The sequence below is a fragment of the Oncorhynchus masou genome, chromosome 20 (genome assembly GCF_036934945.1).
Source record: "Oncorhynchus masou masou isolate Uvic2021 chromosome 20, UVic_Omas_1.1, whole genome shotgun sequence".
NCBI lineage: Eukaryota > Metazoa > Chordata > Actinopteri > Salmoniformes > Salmonidae > Oncorhynchus > Oncorhynchus masou.
The window spans coordinates 10,000,364-10,013,976 of NC_088231.1; the positions used below are offsets into that span (position 1 = coordinate 10,000,364).

Genomic DNA, 13,613 nt, shown 5'->3' on the forward strand with positions numbered 1-13,613 from the left:
TGCATATTCCCATTAAACTGATTGAGATTAATTCAATTATTGTCATGGAGATGATGTTTGGTATAATGTGACAAATTATCATACATGGTTGACAGTGAGGGCCTATTTTGAAATGAGGTAGCCTATTCCTAATTTAAAAATATAAACAATTGATTGAAATTACGAACACAATCTGGAATGCCAAATTCAGAGGGTTTTTACACAAAATCTCCTATGATTGCTATCTTTCAAGCTGAGAGCAGAATTGTTTAGAAATAACTGTGTGTTAGCAAGAATAGAGTAGAAAATATTAGACTTAATTTATTCCATCTACATGACGTCTCTGTCCCTCTTGGTTTGGTCCTGGTTCCGACTCAGGAAGGAAGAGCAATGGCTCCTGATCCAGGGTTCTGATCCGGGGCCAGGGTTTATGATCATCCACCTCAGAGGTTCAGTCTCTCCCGTCATCAATACCGGATATCAGCAGGTCCTCATGGACTGTAGACTGTAAACACACATTGAACAGAAAAGCATGACAGTTTATATAAGAAACTCTTTGCTGTACACACAAACATGACATGATATTATAAAATGTTAACCACAGTCAAGCCCATCGCTAACACTGTGATTCAAGTACCTAATAATATGGAGCCATTGTAGTTTATTATAAAAAAATCCTTGTGTTGATTCATGAATGAAGTGTAATGTTTTGGTTTGCCTGAGATAAGGGAAACTCAGTCCCTCATTATTTTCCCCCAAAAATAATCTATTATCAGCACAGATTTGATTTTGTATTTAATTTCAACAAAATGGTCATACTCTAACATAAGGGACTTGAAGTGCAGTACTTTTATTTCACAAAATGATACGTGACAAGAAGTATACATTTTCTCACTATGGTAACACTATCTTTTGTAAATCTGGTACACTCACTTTGATAAAATGAATGTTAGAATACACTGGAATACAAAGGTCCCTGTTCCAGCCATTACTCTGTTTGTAATTCCGATGGTGTCCACAAGATGGAAGCAGTGTATGTGCAAACGGATAACTTGAAGTATGAGTTAACTACAAGAGATTTGGTGTGAAGTTACCCAGGTACATTTGGGCAAATCATAAAGGAGACATTTGCATTCATATTACATTTTTATGCCAGAATATCATCAAATATCATCAAAAATATCATCAACCAGTTTTCATAACTTCATAACTTTGAATATTCTTACAATTTTTGTCCAAAAGGAAAAAGCATGCTGTCGCAAATGTCTCCTTCCGGATAGTCCCGTAAAGCCCAGCTCATTGGCAATGTAGCTAGCTTTGTTTGACCCCGATTGGTGCTAATTTGACAAAGCTACAGTCAATCAAATGAAGACCGTCATCTGCGAGCCATGAAGGCGTAGCTCTCTGACCAAATTTGGTGTCCTATAGGATATACTATACCCCTAATGATATAGTGAAGTCTGGTTACCTTCTAGGTTCTCTGAGGAATACATACGAACGTGATTTGACCGGTTGAAACAACGTTTAGGGTTAGATTTTCACAGATTCCTGTCTTTGCAAATTGAACAAGTGGAAATACAAAATCGATCATGCATGCTATATGGACCTTTTTTAGGATATGAAAAAGGATTTTATCTAACAAAACGACACTTCATGTTATCTCTGGGATCCTTTGGATAATAAATCAGAACAAGATTTCAGAATGTAAGTTCACATTTCACCTTCAGAGGGGAATTTATCAAACCTATCGCGGTGAAAAAAGTGTTTTGTTGTTTGGAGCTCTCCTCAAACAATAGCATGGCATTTTTTTGCAGTAATAGCTACTGTAAATTGGACAGTGCAGTTATATTAACAAGAATTTAAGCTTTCAGCCGATTTAAGACACTTGTATCGAGTTTTGTTGTTTCTCTAAAATCTGCGATCGTGACGTGACACAAGGAGCTGCATGATTTACAACTGTCCCGTCAACGGGACACTTATCCCTAAGGTTTTTTAAGGCACTATAATTTCCTCGTAAAATACCTGCATCAAACAACAGGACAGGGTTGTCACTTTTCACCAGTGAACCATTTATACAGATACCATCACACCAACCACCACCGTATCATCTACTCTGCCTCATTATACTATACAGTACCAGTCACAAGTTTGGCCACACCTACTCATTAAAGGGTTTTTCTTAATTTCTCTACATTGTAGAATAATAGTGAAGACATCAAAACTATGAAATAATACATTTAGAATCATGTATCATGTGTTAAACAAATCAAAATATGTTATATTTGAGATTCTTCAAAGTAGCGACCCTTTGCCTTGATGACAGCTTTGCACACTCCATGTCTACTGACTGTAAGAGATACAGAGTGAGAGGATGTTGGATCAATAAAGATATGAGGACCCTGCTATGGAGCATCTTCTGATTGGGCAATGAGGGATTGCTATGAGTTTTACACAATCATGCTAGTTGATTTGATTACTTGATACTATTTAATGGTTTGATAATTCAAAGGCATTATCCCACACTTAAAAACAAATTAATCAAGACCTGGGCCCGTATCCAGTCTCAGAGTAAGAGCGCTGATCTAGGATCCCCACCTGTCTTTACTGTATTGACCTGTATTGGCTCTGACCCAATGCCATTCAGACAGTAGTTCACAGTGGGCTCACCTCAGTGAGACTGTGTGGTCCTGTGCTGCTCAGATGGCTACTCTGTGGATTCAGGTGTAGTCTGGTTGTACTCCATGACCATGGTCCCCTGAGGGTTCCCCAGACCCTCCTCACACCCCTCCCCCTTCACCAGCAGCACGTCTGGACGCTCCTCCTCCTGGAAGAGGAGTGACAGGTAGTCTAGTGGTTAGAGCGTTGGGCCCGTAACAATATTGAATCCCCAAGCTGACTAGGTAAAAATCTGTCGTTCTGTCCCTGAACAAGGCAGTTAACCCACTGTTCCATCATTCAAATTAAGAATTTGTTCCTAACTGACATGTCTAGTTAAATAAAGGTAATAATATTTTTTTTTTTAAAAGCCAGGTGATACAGATTAGACATGGGTATGTACACACAGACAAACACTTTTCTAACATGTAGTATTTACCCATCCCCACTACGTTTGAGTCCTATGCTGTAATTACAGAATTACTTAATTGTTGTTAAACCCATCATGGTGGACATAAATATGATGTGTGTAAATTTGAGTCCGCTATGATAAGTTAAGTCATCATCAGACAAACCTGACTAAACTATTTTGAAGTGTACATGTAAGCAAGTTAAGAACGTACCGTAAGCTCACTCCACAGCTACCTTGAAATGTTGCAGATGAAGCCATTCTAGAGGTACCTGTTGTATGATGAAGTAGTTTTGCACGTTGTCAAGGAGGGCAGTCATGAGTGTTGCAGAGGATCACTGGTTCAAGCCCAGTATGGGGCAGTCAAACAGTGGAGGAAGCTAAGCTGTTAGCAGCATATGGACTCCCTTTACATAGAGTAGTTGTTTGTTAGTGTGGGTATGTGTAGGTATATTTAGTAAGTGTATATTGGTTATAAAGCGCTGTTGTGTGTATGCAGAATAGGGTGAAAGATGTGATGTACACAGTGTACAAAACATTATGAACACCTTCAGAATATTGAGTTGCACCCTCTTTTGCCCTCAGGACAGCCTCAATTCATCGGGACATGGACTCCACAAGGCATCAGAAGTGTTCCACAGGGATGTTGGCCCATGTTGACTCCAATGTTTCCAAACAGTTGTCAGGTTGGCTGGAAGGCACCTACTACTAGTGATGCTGCGTTTGATACCAGAGCTCCGAGGCATGCGTTGAAATCTCTAAGCAGTTTACTTTGAAGCAGTGTGCCGATGCTTGTATAATTTTATCAGAAGCACGTGATCAATGACGTCCGAAACTTTGTTTTGTCGATTAGCCACCTGATTGGTTTGGTATTGGTTTCTGTAGAAGACAAAAAGGCTATCCTATGCTACAGTGTGTGTGACATCATCTATAATAATTTGGCTGTTCTAATTTCTTTTGATCAGCAGGTGCCACTAGTGTACACTGTGTTGATCAAAGCCTCAGGTAATGAACTGATTTTTAACATAATTGGCTGGAAATACTCAGTGCTTCAAAAACCTGTTTCCCCATCACCATCTACTACCATACCCTGTTCAAAAACACATCTTTTGTCTTGCACATTCACCCTCTGAATGGCACACATACACAATCCATGTCTACATTTTTTCAAGGCTTAAATGATTTAATCAGTCTCTTCTCCATCTATAGAGATTGAAGTGGATTTAACAGGTGAAATCAATAAGGGATCATATCTTACATGGTCAGTCTGTCATGGAAAGTGATGTTCCTAATGTTTTGTACACTGTCTATTAAGGGATGAAAGTCTCAATGAAAGTCAGACTGAAAAGTCCCATTTTGCATTATTAAACATAAACAAGCTTAAAATACACCATATAAAAATCACACATCTCAACTAAAACTCTACATGAACTTGAGAAACTGCATTCACTTTCTCATTAAAAGTGTATTGGGTGGGGCGGATAGTTGAATGGATGGAATGAAAATAATACAGCCTACACAACACAATGTAACATATGTTTTATGTCTGAATGTCATATTCAACAATGATATGTTACTGTCGTTATCCCAAATGCATCTGTGGGTCTTTTCTGCTGACAACAATAAATTAATTTGTCTTTATTGCACGGTTTGATCAAAACATCAGAAGCTATCCACAAGAATGATTACTTTCTATGTTATAGAGTGGAATGATTTTTCTGTTGGTGTATCCTGAGGTAGCTCCTCTCTGAGAATCTCTTCCTGCAGTGCGTTTTGGTAAGTGGCCTCTCTCCCGTGTGGACCTTCAGGTGCATCTTCAGCTGGTTCTGGCGGGTGAACTTCTTCTCGCACTGGGGACAGCTGAAGGGTCTCTCCCCTGTGTGGACCCTCTGGTGCCTCTTCAGGTCACCAGCCTGGGCAAAGCACATGTGACACTGAGTACAGCTGAAGGGTTTCACCCCTGTGTGGACCATCTGGTGCCTCTTCAGGCTGGATGAGTGTGAGAAACTGGCCCGGCACAGATGGCAGCTGAATGGTTTCTCCCCCGTGTGTATTCTCTGGTGGACCTCCACCTGTTTGGGGAAACTGAAGGCTTTCCCACAGAATGAACACGGGAAGCGCTTCTCTTTGCCACCGGATCTGATGATAGCGTTACTACTACTGTCATTTGTCAATGGGCTTGTGTAGACATTTAGTGCACAAGCACTGTCTGAGGTCTGGTTTAACAGGAGGAGAGTGTGAGAAGGATGAAGGTCAGGGAGTGTCTGTGTTGTCACAGGGTCCATGTTCCAATTGATAGATTCTATAGAAGGCAGGCTGAAGGCAGCATCTGTTAGGGGGTTAACCTGAGGTGCCATCAGTCTCTCTGAATCACAACAATAGGAGCAGGAAGGAGCATCGCTAGCTGAGTCTTTGTCTGTTCTCTCCAGCTGAATACAGACACCTCCCTGCAGACCTAATCTACACCTCGCCCTGGTCTTAGCCAGTCTGTTGTCATGGAGACTAAATTCAGATGTTGTTTTGTGTTCCAATGTCTGTCTCTGGTTGTGGTTAACAGGGTTGTTCGCCAGCCTAGAGTATAGGACGCTGTCCCATCCACTGACCTCCACTATGTTGTCTCTGGCCCTGGCCTGCTCAGTGATGTTGTCCACTGGGATCTTGGCTGCACCAGTCTTTGAATCCAAGATGGCCGCCCAGTGTCCTTTGTTAGCCTCCAGCCAACCACCTGCGGGAAGAGGTTACACTTCAGAAACATGTTAGAGAAATCTACATATGGAGTTTAATGGAAAAAATAATAGCCAGGCGTATCACTATTCCCATTGAAGATCTATTACTGTATTAGACTACATGTAATTTCTCTCTTACCTTGCTCCCCGATCTTTAGTCCACTCAGCAGATCAATACTCTCTGGTCCGTCTTCTATTGTCTCCTTTTTGACCAGCAGCAGATCAGGCTTCCCATCCTCCATGTCTACTGACTAAGAGATACAGAGTGAGAGGATGTAGGATCAAGAAATCTTATATGAGCACCCTATGATTGGACAATGAGTATTATGCAAACGTGTTAGTCGATTTGATTACTTGAAACTTTACTGGTTTTATCATTCAAAAGGCATGGTCCGACACTTAAAACAAAATGAATCAACACCTGGGGCTGTATCATAGTAAGAGTGCTGATCTAGGATCAGGTCCCCAGCTGCCTACATAGTCTTTAAAAGGTGAAACTGGTCAGCACTCCTACTCTAAGATACTTTGTGGACTTAGGCTCTGACATGTAATTTTTTTAAATTTAACCTTTATTTAACTAGACAAGTCAGTTAAGAACAAATTTTTATTTACAATGACGGCCTACCCCAGCCAAACCCGGACGACGTTGGGCCAATAGTGCGCCGCCCTATGGGACTTCCAATCACAGCCAGATGTGATGCAGCCTGGATTCGAACCCAGAACTGCAGTGACTCCTCTTGTACTGAGATGCAGTCTTAGACCACCGCGCCACTCGGGAGACCTAATAACATTCAGACAGTAGTTCAGTGGGCTCACCTCAGTGAGAGTGTGTGTGTTCCTGTGCTGCTTAGTTGGTTCCTCTGTGGGTTCAGGAGGAGGTGTAGTCTGGTTGTCCTCCATGACCATGGTCCCCTCAAGGTTCCCCAGACCCTCCTCACACCCCTCCTCCTTCACCAGCAGCACCTCTGGACCCTCCTCCTCCTAGTAGAGACAGGTGATACAGATTACACAGACATACTCCCTCAGGTATGTACACACAGATAACATTTTCAACATGGTGTTTACCCATCCCCATTACGTTTGAGTCCTGTAGTTACAGAATGACTTCATTGTTAAACCCATCATGGTGGACATAAATGTGTGGGTAAATATGAGTCAGCTATGATAAGTCAAGTCATCAGACAAACCTGACTAAACTATTTTGACGTGTACAGTAGGTGTTTGTTAGTGTGTGGGTATATTTAGGAAGTGTATATTAGTTAAAGCGCTGTTGGGTGTATGTAGAACAGGGTGAGATCAGATGTGATGTATACTAAAGAGAGTCTCAATGAAAGTCTTAGAATGAAATGTCCAATTGTTTCATTAAAACAAATACACCATATGATTTTTTATTATCGTCATGAACCCCATTAACTCTCATTTAAGTGTTTTGGGAAAATAATTCAGTAGTTGAACGGAAATAACGAAGTAGGTATTTGTGAAAATGATATGTGACTTGCTTTATCATAATCAGTCCCATTGACCCCAAAACACAGTCACCCTATACAGTGCTGAAAAGGGAGAATGTTAGCTTTCTAATGAGACCATCATGACCAACTTTATTCCAAATTACATGAAAATAACAGGCCATTGCATGCGGAGTATCACCAAGTCCATATTGGAAAAAAACGCAGTCAAAGTTTGCAGTTACTTTTAAAAAGACATTTAAAATAATGAATAACTATTTACTTAATACAAATAATACATTGACATGAGTGCCCATGTTCTTTTTCTCTTATGCTCACACACATTATTTAAATTACATCTTGCTCCAACTATACAGATAGTGTCTGTCTACATTGTTGTTGCGCACAGACATATGGATGCACATGTATGTGCACACAATTGTACACAAACTTCATATACAAAAGTATATGGACACCCCTTCAAAATGAATGGATTTGGCTATTTCAGCCACACCGTTACTGTTCGTTGGGAGCTTCATGAAATGGGTTTCCATGGCCGAGCAGCCTTACACAAGCCTAAGATCACCATGCGCAACGCCAAGCGTCGGCTGGAGTGATGTAAAGCGCGACGCCATTGGACTCTGGAGCAGTAGAAACACTTCACCATCTGGCAGTCCGACGGATGAATCTGGGTTTGGCGGACACCTGGAGAATGCTACCTGCCCCAATGCATAGTGCCAACTGTAAAGTTTGGTGGAGGAGGAATAATGGTCTGGGGCTGTATTTCATGGTTTGGTCTAGGCCCCTTAGTTCCAGTGAAGGGAAATCTTAACGCTGCAGCATTCAAGGACATTCTAGATGATTCTGTGCTTCCAACTTTGTGGCAACAGTTTGGGGAAGACCCTTTCCTGTTTCAGCATGACAATGCCCTCGTGCACAAAGAGAGGTCCATACAGAAATGTTGTTTTTTTTGAGCTTGGTGTGGAAGAACTTGACTGGCTTGCACAGAGCCCTGACCTTAACCCCATCAAAACACCTTTGGGAAGAATTAAAACGACAACTGCGAGCCAGGCCTAATCATTTAACATCGATGCCTGACCTCACTAATGCTTGTGGCTGAATGGAAGCAAGTCCCCTGTTACGAATCCCTTTTGGCCCGACAGTCTAGGGGGGGGGTAATGAGACCCGTAAAATAACTCATGCAAATTATAATTGTGACAAAGTAAAAGTGAGAACGAAATAACCAGGACAACTGAAATCTACCGTCAAACTCAAGGTTTATTTGAAAACACACGGTAATGGGGGGAGCAGGAAAAGGGGCTGAGCTGGACCCAAGGAAAGAAACAATAACTATTCAAAAAAAAACTAAGCTAGACTAGCCTACTTTAACAACAGCTAACTAACTAACTAACCAAAAATACAGTGGGTGGTCCGCCCAGTTATAACTAGTGTATTTAACATAAACAATACTCACAGGTGATGACAAAGTGCTATGGAGGTGCTCAAACAAAAGAGAGAGTGAAACACAGACCTACAGACATGGCATTTACAGAGAGATTGAGCTCTAGAGCAAACAACTGACAGGGTTTTTAAACCAAGGGAAAGGAACTGTGAAAGGGTAGGAAAACAGGAGGAGGTGTGTCTTCTGATTGATTGGTGACTGATGGTTTTCACCTGTGAGGGGAGAAGAAGAGCAAACACAGGATACACACACAGGATACTTGTATCTGTAACATCCCCGCAGCAATGTTCCAATATCTAGTGCAGTGGCCACCAAACTTTTGAGTTCAGATAATTTTCGCAGTCAAAAAGCAAGCGGAGATCTACTGCTAATATTTATTTTTTTACATTAACCTGAGACAGCATATTGGCTATATGATTGGCCTGCCAATATTGTTAATCAGACCATATTATATTTCAAAATAGATCAGTTGGTTTAGCACTTGTGAGGCATGAATTTAAATAATTAGTTTATTTTTACATTTACATTTAAGTCATTTAGCAGACGCTCTTATCCAGAGCGACTTACAAATTGGTGAATTCACCTTCTGACATCAGTGGAACAGCCACTTTACAATAGTGAACTGATGGTACCTGCATCTGATGGTCAACGAGATCAAATCACGACATCAGTGATCTTCAGGTCGAAAAGTTGGGGGCTCTAGAAAGATGCCCGAGTTTCCGACTTGGAATTCCGAGTTGGATGACCGTTCAAAATGATTTTTCCCAACCACCTCTCACGGTCCCTGCTCTCTCCTTCCTTTCCTCCGGTGAGACTGATGACCAGAGAGAGGGGACACAGTCTTCCACCTGATGGCAAAACTCGAGTTGCACCGCATCTGCCTCATGCACAAATTCATGTTGTTCCTATGACCAGAGAAAGTTAAATATTCCTCAATACTAAAATCAACACGACGAGCTGCTAACAAATATAATAAAATGCAGGGCTATTGATACTTGGCTGCTCATTCATTGCAGCTGCAGCCCGAGCGGAAGTACGGAGAAGCATGTTTTGTAATAGTGTTGAATAAAAACAGTGCCAGTGCTGAATATAAACTTAAACATGAACTCACTCATAAAAAAAATGTAGCTCTTTGCTGTATTCGGTGACAGTCTCTCGGTGGTCATGGTTTTAAAAGTTATTACATTTTACGTAGGTTAGGAGCTTATTACACTTGGCTGTGGCCAGGGTCATGGAAGTTCTGTCGCCACGGTGATTTGAGCTATCCGATTGAGCAGCGCAGTAGGTCCACCCGTTTTAGTCACAGATTTGCCGGTCAGCCGGATAGGCGGAGTTTGTCTCGTGGGAACACTTTGTTTACCCAGAGCAGGACTTTTGAATCAAGTGCACCTACCGGCAACAGCTAAACACGATTTTTTTAAAAGGAGAGCAAGCCTTTATCATTCGTTGGCTTTTCTACAGAAATATATGGTGAACGACTAGGAATGCCTTGAAGATCGACCGGTTGGCGAACACTGATCTAGTGGAAAGCCTTCCCAGAAGAATGGAGGCTTTTATAGCAGCAAAAGGGGGGTGGGGAACCAACTCCATACTAATGCCCATGGTTTTGGAATGAGATGTTCGACAAGCAGGTGTCCACATACTTTTGTTCATGTAGTATACAAGCAACAGAATGAGCTAAAATTGGTCAAAGTAAGCTCTGGTCTCTAAGCAACAACTAAAATGAGAAATATTTTAAAAAATCTGACAACATACACGCGTCACCAGAGAGTAAGGTCTGACAGACTCTTTGGATCCGGTTCATGTGGGCTTTGGTTAGAGTCTTTGCCGCTGGCTTGAGCTGACAAACATAAGTATCAAAATTTAGGAAAACACTCACCATGAACACGCATTAACGTTTTTGTAACACACAAAGGACTTGGTCTCAAATGTCAGAAGCACCAGGATGTCTGCCCTCTTAAATCCAGGGCTCTGTCCTGGGAGCGGCATTGCATGGACATCGGCGAAGTTGTTGACATAGTGGACGAGTCGCCGAGTGTCCTCGTAGGACAGCACCTGTTTTCTGGCGAGACCACCACCTCTTCTTCCTTGGAGCCTCACCATGTTCCTTGTAGAACTTTATCACTGCAGTCAACTTTTTGTAGAAATTATGAAATCAGAAAATAATTATTTTTAAACATGCCTTTATGTGCTGAAAGGTACAATGTATTCTCCACTGTTTGATTTCTATTCATGATACAGCCTACCCCAACTATTTTCTTAAATACCTCATGGAACTTAATATTGTTGCAGCCCCAATAAGAACAGAAAACATTAAGTTGTATTACTCTAATGAAAACTTACACGTGTCGGAACTTGAAGGTTTCTCTGCAGATTTGCTGGCTATCAAAGAAATATGTCCTCGGTTTCTTTTTTGTTAGTTCCTGTTCGAGGTGACCGTTTATTTGCAGAGGTTCATGGAACCAGAGATCTCGCCAATGAGCACTGATGTTTTTCATCTGAAAAATAAGACAATATATAATTCTTTAACATTCAGTCATCGTCGTCATCTATTCTAGACAATACATTTTAAAGTAATATAAACACGTTCAATAAAACACAAACTACGCAACCTTCACATCTTGAAATGCATGTGTGAATCACACACACACACACACACAAACACACTTTTACTAGTAGTGTAAATGGGTCAGGTTTGATATAAAGAAATGTTATAACTTTGTAGATGGCCATTTCATGCATTTATGTGCCTCGTCACACCCAGACAATGACAGATACAGAAAACACACACACATTACATACTCAGTCATATAAACTTGACTAATAGTTGAATGGCAAGCACTTACCATTGTTGAGTTAGCCAATTCATCTGGTCACGTCTCTTGACCATCTCCTCAGGGGTAAAAAAATAAAATATCACTGCTTCCCTTTATTGAACTCGCAAGCCTTTTCAATTTCTTGCCCAGCACCATATTTCCCCTCAACCGACTGAAGCGCCTTAATTGACGGATCCACCATTAACGGGTTGCCTCCTCAAGGTGCTCGGACTCGAGCTTGTCAGAGTCGCTTATGACGTTGCTCTGTGGCGCAGGGTCAAAAAGTAGTTGGCAATAAGTTGATGCCACTGATCGTCTGAACCAGCTCCCAGCACAACATTACTTTTTTTTTTTTTTAATCAAGCGATTTCTCTCTCCCGGGAATCCATCAACGCAGTAGAAAGCTACGCTAGCTAGCTAATGTGTAGACAGTAGTGACAGTGTAACTATGCATGATGGGGTTTGAAGTGCAAGAGAAGTGTAGCCTGAGGTACACTTTCTTTTCCCGAGGATGATACAATACAGTAGCTTTGATTGGGAAAACAGGAAAATCATTCGATTGAATAGCCTATTGTAGCTTGATTCAAAATACATAGCTAGCTAACTATTTTGTAATTCATTCATGATTTCGGAATAGAGGAGGGTTTTGATAGTGCAGATAAACTAGTGCCGCGAAAGCCTACACCAGTTACAAGCTAGCATCCACCAAACGGATGGGAAAGAGCTACGTTTCATCCTACATTATATACGATTAAAACTATATTTATACTGAATTTGGCAATAATACATACAGATAATGAAAGCAAAGACATTGTTTTGTTAAAACCAGATGAAACCCCCAAATAGCAAAAAGTCTACATTTTGACAAAAACACAATTTATATGCAAATTAGTCATTGCGACGACCGACTGATTATGATAGAGCGCGCCACATATAGCCTACACCAGGGATGGGCAACTGGCAGCACCCCTTTTGTCTGTGGATTAACCCCGTCTCTTCAACCCATGGCAAAATGTGTAGAACTGCAGGAAATTAACTCTAAAACTAAAAAATGTTCTCTTTGCTGTCAAGAAGGGGGCTGCAAAAATGCTTTACTTGCTAAATGTAGCTTAGGGCCCCCAAAAGGCTAGAGCCAGCTCTGAGTTCTGATATTTTGTGGCCCCCGCCCCATTAAAGTTGCCCATCCCTGGCCTGCACAGTACAAACACAATATGTAATAACCTTTTTAGGCACAAACATACACGCATATATATATATAGATATAATCATGTCTGGATGCAGTATTCGACCCAGAAATATTCAACACTGAAATCTGTTATTCCAAATGCATCTTTGAGTATTTTTCTGCTGACAACAATGAAAATGAATCTTTATATTTAATACATCTAAAAATCTGAAGCTATTGAGTGGAATGTTTTTTCTGCTGGTGTATCCTGAGGTAGCTCCTCTCTGAGAATGTCTTCCCGCAGTGCGTACAGGCAAATGGCCTCTCTCCCGTGTGGACCTTCATGTGCATCTTTAGCTGATGCTGGCGGGTGAATCTCTTCTCACACTGGGGGCAACTGTAGGGTCTCTCACCCGTGTGGACCCTATGGTGCCTCTTCAGGTCACCAGCTTGGGCGAAGTGCATGTGACACTGGGTACAGCTGAAGGGTTTCACCCCTGTGTGAACCCTCTGGTGCCTCTTCAGAGTGCCAGCCTGAGCAAAGCGCATGTGACACTGGGTACAGCTGAAGGGTTTCACCCCTGTGTGGATCCTCTGGTGAACCTCCACCTTCTGGAGGCAGCTGAAGCCTTTGTTACAGAACATGCAGAGGAACCGTTTCTCTTTGCCATTGCCTGATGTGGCCCCCCCTCCCTGAGTCTGGGCTCTAGCCCTGTCATTTGAGTTCAATGCCTGATCGAAAAGGACATGGCTGTGTAAATCGGAAGGCCCCATCAATGTGGACACTGGGTCACAATCCCTGAACGTGTGTAAAGGGGAGTGGGTCGTGACATTTAGATTTGTCTCTAAGCTTTCCCTGTAATCTAAGACATCTCTGCCCTGTGAGTTTCCGTCTCCTAGGTGAGTATTTGCATTCCATGTGGGAGGAACGTCATCCTCCACTTTCACAGTTACCT

General features: G+C 41.7%; 1 protein-coding gene across 3 annotated transcripts in view; it reads right to left on the reverse strand.

Moving 5' to 3' along the window:
• Positions 1-4,567: 4,567 nt before the first annotated feature.
• Positions 4,568-13,613, reverse strand: part of LOC135506905 (zinc finger protein 252-like) — a 15,995-nt gene continuing 6,949 nt past the window's right edge. Inside the window, exons 4-6 of one of the 3 annotated variants that reach the window (XM_064926333.1) lie at positions 6,586-6,750; positions 5,909-6,020; positions 4,568-5,768 (exon numbers count right to left, since the gene is read on the reverse strand). In XM_064926333.1, the coding sequence (XP_064782405.1) occupies positions 4,741-5,768; positions 5,909-6,020; positions 6,586-6,750 (1,305 nt within the window). In that variant the 3' untranslated portion in view covers positions 4,568-4,740. Of the gene's footprint in view, positions 5,769-5,908; positions 6,021-6,585; positions 6,751-8,474; positions 10,811-11,019 lie in introns of those variants that run through there. The other 2 variants (XR_010450575.1, XR_010450574.1) reach the window with 2 other exon arrangements.